Source organism: Lycium ferocissimum, chromosome 3 (genome assembly GCF_029784015.1).
Source record: "Lycium ferocissimum isolate CSIRO_LF1 chromosome 3, AGI_CSIRO_Lferr_CH_V1, whole genome shotgun sequence".
In the NCBI taxonomy this organism is placed as follows: Eukaryota; Viridiplantae; Streptophyta; class Magnoliopsida; order Solanales; family Solanaceae; genus Lycium; species Lycium ferocissimum.
This window is the reverse complement of record NC_081344.1, coordinates 32,350,201-32,358,804: the sequence shown is the minus strand read 5'-3', so window position 1 is coordinate 32,358,804 and position 8,604 is coordinate 32,350,201. Positions and strand designations below refer to the sequence as shown.

The following is an 8,604-nucleotide window of genomic DNA, read 5'->3' as shown; positions in this document are numbered from 1 at the left end:
CTTAATTGCTCTTAATATCAATTTTTGGGTTAATAATGCGCATGTTTTTAACTGAATTATGATATGACACACGTAAAACCTTTAATTAAATAAGTGATACTAATTATTAGTCTACAAGCCTCAAGCACAATAACCCAACATATCCAGGTTAATTAAACAACTAAACATCAATTGAATTCAGCAATGATGGAGTCGACTTCACTGAGCACAAGATCATCAAGTTTCAGCAATCACCAAACTTCAACTGGAAACATCTCAAGAGTTCTAACTAGTATATATAACAACTAAAAAGTTTAGCAAAACTCGATTGTTATAATTCGAATTCCTTGTACAATTATGTTTTAAATTAAAAAATACCTCAAAACCCAAATTCAAAAACACCCAATAATTTCCCAATAAATTTTAGAATTTAAAATTCAACTCCAGTTCTGATGACCATTCAACAACAACGATCTACAAATTTTTTTTTTTGGCACAAATTCAATTCCAGCAACAAGTATTAACATAAATCAGTTTAATAATGACTTCTCAGCCAAGAAATGAACAAAGTTCAAAAACTTTTCTGAACTTCGAATTTGTTCGTATTGGTTCCTTCGATGCGTCATGTGTTTGTGACTAAATGGATTAAAAATTGGGATTCCGTTTTGAATTAGACCATTTTTTTTTTTGTGATAATGAATTAGACCATTAATATTAGATGATAAACAGTAAGTGTCGAAAAATACTTTTAGGTGCTAAAATTAGTTTCATAAATAAGCAGTTATGTGTTTGGATAGCGAAGTGCAACAACTGACAGTAATAAAGAGTTAGTGTGTTTGGTAAAAAGTACTCCTTTTTAAATGACCGGAATGTCCTCATAGCTATCAGAAAAAATGTATATTTAAAATATTTTTTTATTGACGCAAATGTAATAGAGAAATAATTAAAAAGTTATGTTTCAGGCTGAGTATTTCAATTTTCAAAAATTATAGAAGATATTATGGATAAGAATAAATCAAATTCTGAAGTAATGTCAAACAAAAGTCACCTAATAAAATTCCCTATAAGATATATATATGCCTGTACAGATCTTGGTGTTATGATGACTGTTGGCTTAGCTTCATGTGTGATTATGCTCATCAAATTCTTTCTTCCATGCAGCAAATGACTATTAAGCCCTTTTCCCTCAAATGCCATCTCACTCACCTCCCTCTGCAAGAAAATTTTTTGGGGTTGTAAATATGTCAGTTTGAATGGATTTGTTTGGCCTTTTCTTATAATTTATCAAATTGTTTCTTGCTTTATCTCTCCCAAAATAAAAGAAAAAATGACCACATCATCTCCTACTTCTTTCATTTTGTTCTGAACAACTTATATTAGTGGTAGAAATAAGTAGTTTTAGATTTGAACTTTTACTTTTCAAGATCTTTTGACAATTTTTAGGGGATCTAGCTAGGAGCTTTCAATAAAGGCAGCTAATTTTTAAGAAAAGGTAGAAGAAAAGATTATGGTGATTACTGCAGCTGCCACTTCACTTTTACTACTACTTGCTTCTCATCATTCCCATTTGCAAATTTCAAAACCATCCACATGATTTAAACCTTAGAATCATGTAAATAAAACCTTCATTTGACCTTGTCCTATTCTTGAAGCACCAACTTAAAAATTCCTCCACAAAAAGCCAAAGGAAAAGAACTTTTTTTTTTTTTTTTTCCTTTTTGCCTAAAGTTGATTTTTTTGCATGGATAGTGGAGGAAGTAGTAACATTATGTTGAGGGACTATAGGAAAGGGAATTGGACAGTGCAAGAAACAATGGTTCTTATAGAAGCAAAAAAGATGGATGATGAAAGGAGAATGAAAAGACAAGATAGTGAAAGAGGGAATAAACCAGGAGAATTAAGATGGAAATGGGTGGAAGATTATTGTTGGAGAAATGGTTGTTTAAGGAGCCAAAATCAGTGTAATGACAAGTGGGATAATCTCATGAGAGATTTCAAGAAAGTGAGGGAATACGAAAGAAGAGTGGCTGAAAAATTAGCTGAAGGGGATGGAAGTAATAATATGCAGTCTTATTGGAAGATTGAGAGGAATGAAAGGAAAGAAAAGAACTTGCCTACTAATATGTTGCCTGAGATTTACGAGGCATTAGTTGAAGTTGTGGACAAAAGAGGTCAAAAAGTGCTTATTGGTGGTAGTGGTACTTCTTACAATCCAAGCACAACTTCTTTGTCTCCAACATTGCAACAACAACCCCCCATTCAACTTCAAATTGCAGCTTTGCCACTCCCACCACCACCACAACTATTATCACCACCAGCAATAGCACAACAACAACCACCTCAGCCACCTTATCTTCCTTACACTCAACCTTTACCCACAGTAGGTACTCTTTCTCTCACATTTTTTATTATATGGGAAAGTAAATTAATAAGAATCAAACACATTTATTAGTACATTGATTGTATAGTCACTATTCACCAACTAGTAGTACTATTGGGAAGTCCATTCTCATTTGCATCTAATAGCATTCAAGTCCTACTTGGCTGTACTTTCTATATTGGTAACTTAACTGTGATCACTTGATATCTTCAATGAAGGTAAGTTAGTTTCCCTCATCTGTATTGCATTGGAATCTTGCTTTCTAGACTTCCGTTATAATTTGGACTTCCTTTTCCTCCTTTCTACATGGAATAATCATAAATTTTATTTTGTTGAGCAATAAATTAGTAGTGTACTCCCCAAAAGCATAAATAAACTCTTTGTTTTTAGGTATACTTAAGCTAATAAAAGTATGTTATCCATCCATGCCAATGAATTTTTCAAGACTCGTCATTTATCCTAGTACTTGTATAGTGTTCTGAACAGCCTGCATATCATTCTTGTTTATTGCCCTCCTTTGTATATTGAATTCATTTTTCTAGCTCTCTCTTCTCTTTGTATCTCTCCTGGCCTCTTGGGTGCGGTTGGCAGGGTTTAGTGCCTTGTAGAACTAGACCTTAAATTACATTTCACTAAAAATGCAGAAAACTTTATTTTTGTACTTCTTAAATTTTATTAGGAGTTTGAATTGAGCGAAATAAGCCGTGAAAATTCATATAGCTAATCTCAACTTGCTTGGAATTAAGGTGTTTTTTTTTTAATTGTTTCCGATGAATTCAACCTATAATTAAGGTGTTATTTGTTGTTGTTTGGAGTTGGACCTTGCATTTATGACAAATCTTACACCAGGAAAAAAAGTTGACTATTTGACTGTTTAATTTTAACCACTCAAGATTAGTGGACACCTATATATATATATATATATATATATATATATATATATATATATATATATATATATATATCCATTTAATTAGTGTTGATATATGGTTTGGTTTACATGTGTTTATGTTTTGGAGATGTGTGATAGCTCAGAACGTGATAGAAGTGAGCATTCAGATTCACCAGCCAAGAGAAGAAGAAAAGGAGATCAAGGAGAAGCTGGAACAAGTAGTGGTAATAACAACTTGCAAGAAGTTGGGTCTGCAATCTTCAAAAGTGCTGCCATTATAGCAGAGACGATTCAGGCTTCTGAAGAAAGAGAAGAAAGAAGGCACAGAGAAATGTTGAGCTTACATGAAAGAAGGCTGCAAATTGAGGAATCCAAAGCTGAGATTAATCGACAAGGCATCAATGGTCTTGTTGATTCTGTTAATAGACTTGCCAATTCTATCCTTTCTTTAGCTGCTAACAACAACAACCAACCACCTCCACCTACATAGTAAAACACATATTGGTATAGCCAGAGAGAGACTAATTAATTACAATTGTTTGTATATATCGGTGATGAGCTGATTATCATTAATTAATGGCTTAATTAATTCATCATGTATCTTGTGTCATTTTGTGGATAATATTCCACGTAAGATGTCTGTCTCTCTCTCTCTCATGTAATACCAAATTAAAGGCTTGTTTGTAAAACTATTCATTAATCCATTTACTCTTTTGTTATACACTTTCTCTATGGTCTCTAACTTCATTTCGTTGATACTTACTAAAATATTTGGTCTTACTGTCTTCAATAATTGAATGTTTGTGCCAAATGGTATTTGGCAGCAAATAATGCCAAATACCTGTTTCCCACCCTTGGCAAAGAGCTATATTTCACATGATGTCGGAAGCTTGTAAGCACATTGATTATTTCATTGAATGCCTATTGTCATTTTCTAAGTATCAATGACTATTTTATTGAATACTTGTTACCTCTTATTAATACATTATACATGTATGGAGTTTACTCTGCCCATGAAGGTTTCGTCGTACAAATGGGAAGGAATAAACTAGTGACTTTTATTTCTATTGAAATTTGAATTGTGATTTCCAAGTTTTGCACCAACTTTTACTGACCACTTGGTCATACTCTTGAGTCAGAGCAAATTAAAAGTTCCAATGTCTAAAAACCGCTACTAGTTTTATAGATGTACGATTGTATATGATTTTGTACACATGTGATTAGGGTAGAAGATTAATAGGTAGATGTTTAGTTCCTTATTAGTATTGTTATTATTACTCAGATCCCCTACTAGCTTATTCTTCGATTTTAGCATGATTTGTTGTTTCCTCTGCTTCGGTAATTATCATATTATTTGTTGTTGCTATTGTTCTCTTCTCCGTTGCTGTCAGTATGGCTTCCTTACTAATGTATTTGCTTTACCTATTTGATTTTTGATATGAGTTACTTAAGCCGAGGGTCTATCGGAAATAACATCTTTACCTTCAAAAGGTATAAATAAGGTTGCCTAAACACCACTCTCTCCGGACCCTACATATGAAATTATACAATATGTTGTTGTACACCTATGGCATCCAAGGGTGAAATGAGTACACACAATGGAGAATCAAAGTTCAAATCTCAATAGACAGAAAGATGTTAACTACTTTCTTTCCATATCTGTCTAAAGCTTGATGATAAGTAGATAGTATTTCTTATAATAGGCACACAAGACCATTATGAAATAATTACTCTTTGTTTGTAATTTTGATTAGCTAGACTAGAAAATAGAGTAGTGAGGAAGCATGTATGTAGGATATATGTGTAGGGTATAGCAAAAGGACTGGTCAAACGTGCCCCAGTCAAATGATCTCTGGAGCACTGGACTGGCATTTACAAAATGGCCATTTATGTGCTATTATTGGTGTCAGTCTTGTGAAGGCTGTGGTTATGGAATCGTTGGGCTTTCCCTTTCCCATCACAGGACTGAGGAGTTCTTATTATTGGATACCCCTTGTTAGACTTTTCTGACATAAAGGGCGTACTCTTTTTTTTTTTTTTTTTTTTAGGCAGAGATGGGTATTTCAGCTTTTTGCCTCTGTCCAAGTTAATTACTGTACTTCTTAATTTATACATATACATTTTTCGTGGTTATAATCGCAAGAAAGAATACAATTGTGGTGAAATTGTATCGGGCTAAATTCGTACAACACAGTTGGAACAATACCGATAAGCCACGTGGCTTAGAGGATAAGTCAAGAATGAGTCAGCATTGAGTGTCACTGGAAGAAAGGCCATTATACCGGAGGAACCGCTCAGTCCGGGAGACTGTTGGAATAGCTCCGGAAGAGAGCTCAACGGGCTGCCGTTACAGATTGGGTTAGACGTTATCTCCTGATGTTGTTAGGCTTAATGGTCCTCTTTATTGCTCATTTATTATCCAATTAATATTCATAATGGGTAGAGGCGTGATACATGGAATATGTGCCCCTAGCTCTTGCTATAAATAGGGATTGTCATTCCCGTTGTAAGGTCATGAAATTGAAGAGAATACTTAAGTCCCATATACAATAACTCCCATATACAATTGCTCCATTTTAAAGTTCTTTTCTACTTTGCTAAGTTATTTGTCACAAGCTTGGCCGGAGGAACTAGTACCGGGTTCAACCGAGACTCAGGCTATTCCTAACCTTGCTTTGCTTTATTTCATTTTTGTCCAATTTAGTTGCATACTGTAGTAATTTACTGGTCATTTTGATCCACGTGTCCTTGACCATGAACACAAATTCAACTGAACCGTTTTCCAGGTAAATAGTTTGGCGCCCACTGTGGGGCCAGGACAGTTGTGGTTGTCACTGTTACCATCGTTTGTCTTACTTATTTTGCTTGAGTTTTGTGTTTTCCTAAATATCCATTTCAGGTATGACAAGAGCAAACGACAACACGAATACCGGAAACAATCCGGACAACATTCCGCTAGGTCCGGACGGCGTGCCCTTCCAAGTACCATTGGATGGTTTACATCCTCAAGATCCAAATGGGGATGCAACAGGAGGGGGCAGGATCGCCGCACCACCGAAGACGACATTCCCACCGATGAGACTGGTGGTGAGGCAATGTAGATCCTAAGGGAGCGATATTACTCGATGATGGAGGAGATGGATCAGATGAGACAAGCCATCGCGTCGGGTTCGCAGGTTATATTCATGGTTCCCAGTGGAGTCCCCGCAACTCCTACCGGTGTAAACGCCGCTGCCGTAGGTAGCAGACAAACCGTAGAAAGGAACTGTCATGACCCAAACTGGAGGGCCATGACGGGCACCCGGGCCCTACCTGCCGAGCATCGCTAAAGCATGCTTCCATAACATAATTGTACACAAGGGTGGACTACGAGGGTCATCAGATGGTAACCTGCTAGATCATAAGCGAACTATACTGAAAAAGAGCGAGCCTAAAAGGACATACGTATATAGCCATGCTGGACAAACTGTACAAGCTGACGAGGCCATCATGAATACCTATACAACAAAATATAGGCCGAGAGGGCCATATAACGTCTACTGTACCACAACTGTCTACAAGCCTTTACTAGAGTGCATGACATGATAAGGTCGGGATCAGGCCCCACTACTAAAAAAACGGAAAAAACCGTTGACAAAAACCGACGTCTAGCGTCGGTTTTTTTAACCAAACCGACGGAAACCGACATTTTAACGTCCGTCGGTTTTAATAGCCTCGCTTTCGTAAAAACGACGGACAACGTCGGTTTTTACCGACGGACAAGATCGGTTACGTTGTCCGTCGGGTTTTATTCAAATATTTTTAAAAATTAAAAAAAAATTAAAAAACCGACGGACAGGGTCGGTTTTATTAAATTCGGATTTTTTATCTTATATATAAATAATATATTTTATGAAAAAACGACGCACTGCGTCGGTTTTTTTATATAATTTTTTTATTTTTAATTATAAAACCGACACAGCGAGTCGGTTTTTTTGTAAAATATAAGCATTAATTCCGTAAAACCGACGGACAGAGTCGATTTTACGGAAAATCTGCAAAATTAATTTCCGTAAAACCGACGGACAGAGTCGATTTTCCGTCGGTTTTCTGGAAAATTTTCAAGATGCAAATCATGCATTTTCGCAACCACACCTGCACAAAAACCGCACCAAAATCTGCTCGTAAAACCAATAACAAAAGTCGCTCAAAACTAGCATTAAAATGCTCCAAATCAATTCTAAAAGAGCTACAACACATAAAATCATCCTAAGTAATAATAAAACACATCAAATACGATCTAAATAAACCTTCAAAGTTCGAAATATTTAAATGACCAACCAAAAGTACCATTAACTAGTTTTAACATAAGTCCATTATTAAATTCAAACTACTACAACGATCATCCGGTGTTCAAAACGAAATCACCGTCATCATCATCTTCTCGGGTCGAGGAGGGGGGAGAAGGGGCACAAAAACGTCCACACGCGATGTGGCTTTTAACTTGTGCCATTAGCAATTCAATATTCGCTTTCATGGTGTTACTTTCCTCAACTCTTCTTGCCTCAGTTTCAGCCAACAAGAATAGGGTGCAGCCGAAACAGAGTATGGTGTGAAACCATCCGCACACAAACCCAAACGAATGTTTCTTGATTCACTAGCAAAATCAGGATAAGTTCTATCAAAATGTTTCCACGCTTCTCCATCCGATGGATGACACATAACACCAGGTGGCCTTCTATTTTCACTGTGCCATCTCATGTGAGGAGCGAGTAACTCGCGATGCAAACAACCTCTTTAACCTAGGTATAATAGGTAAATAATGCATCGCCTTAATTGGAACCGTCTTCCCACTTGGTGTCCGCTTATAACGCGCATGTCCACATATTTTACATTCATTTAAATCAACATCTTGCTTATAGAACAACATACAACCGTTTGGACAACAATGAATTCTATCATACGACAATCCTAATTTGGAAACCAATCTCTTTGCTTCATAGTAACTCTTAGGTATGTCGAATTAGGACTAACTAGTTCCCCACAAGCTTAATCATTGAATCCATAGCAGCTTTCAAAGAATAGTCCAATTCAACGATTTGATGTTAATCATTCTAACTCGCAATAGACAACTTAGAATGCGACTCCTACCCAAAGTGGATGACTAGCCTCTTCTAATTCTTGATAGAAGCGCATTGCTTCTTCATTAGGAGGTTCCTCAAAATTTTGCTCGTGTTCAAACCTGCATCGTACGCCAAACGCATCATTAACCATATCATTAACTCTATCATATCGGACGTGACTATATTCCCGCGACACACTACTTTCACCGACAACAATATTGTAAAATATACCATTGACCCCATCGGCTCTC

At 36.2% G+C, this 8,604-nt stretch overlaps 1 protein-coding gene across 2 annotated transcripts; it reads left to right on the top strand.

The window, feature by feature from the left end:
• The first annotated feature begins 1,074 nt into the window (after positions 1 to 1,074).
• LOC132050180 (trihelix transcription factor ASR3-like) lies at positions 1,075 to 3,972 on the top strand. 2 transcript variants are annotated; one of them, XM_059441301.1, is made up of 2 exons: positions 1,075 to 2,363; positions 3,395 to 3,972. In XM_059441301.1, exons 1-2 carry the CDS (start codon positions 1,721 to 1,723, stop codon positions 3,739 to 3,741), a joined length of 990 nt encoding a protein of 329 aa, XP_059297284.1. In that variant the 5' UTR covers positions 1,075 to 1,720; the 3' UTR covers positions 3,742 to 3,972. The 2 variants fall into 2 exon arrangements, with proteins under 2 accessions (XP_059297284.1, XP_059297283.1); XM_059441300.1 differs by having other exon boundaries at positions 1,076 to 2,359; positions 3,379 to 3,972.
• Positions 3,973 to 8,604: the final 4,632 nt, after the last annotated feature.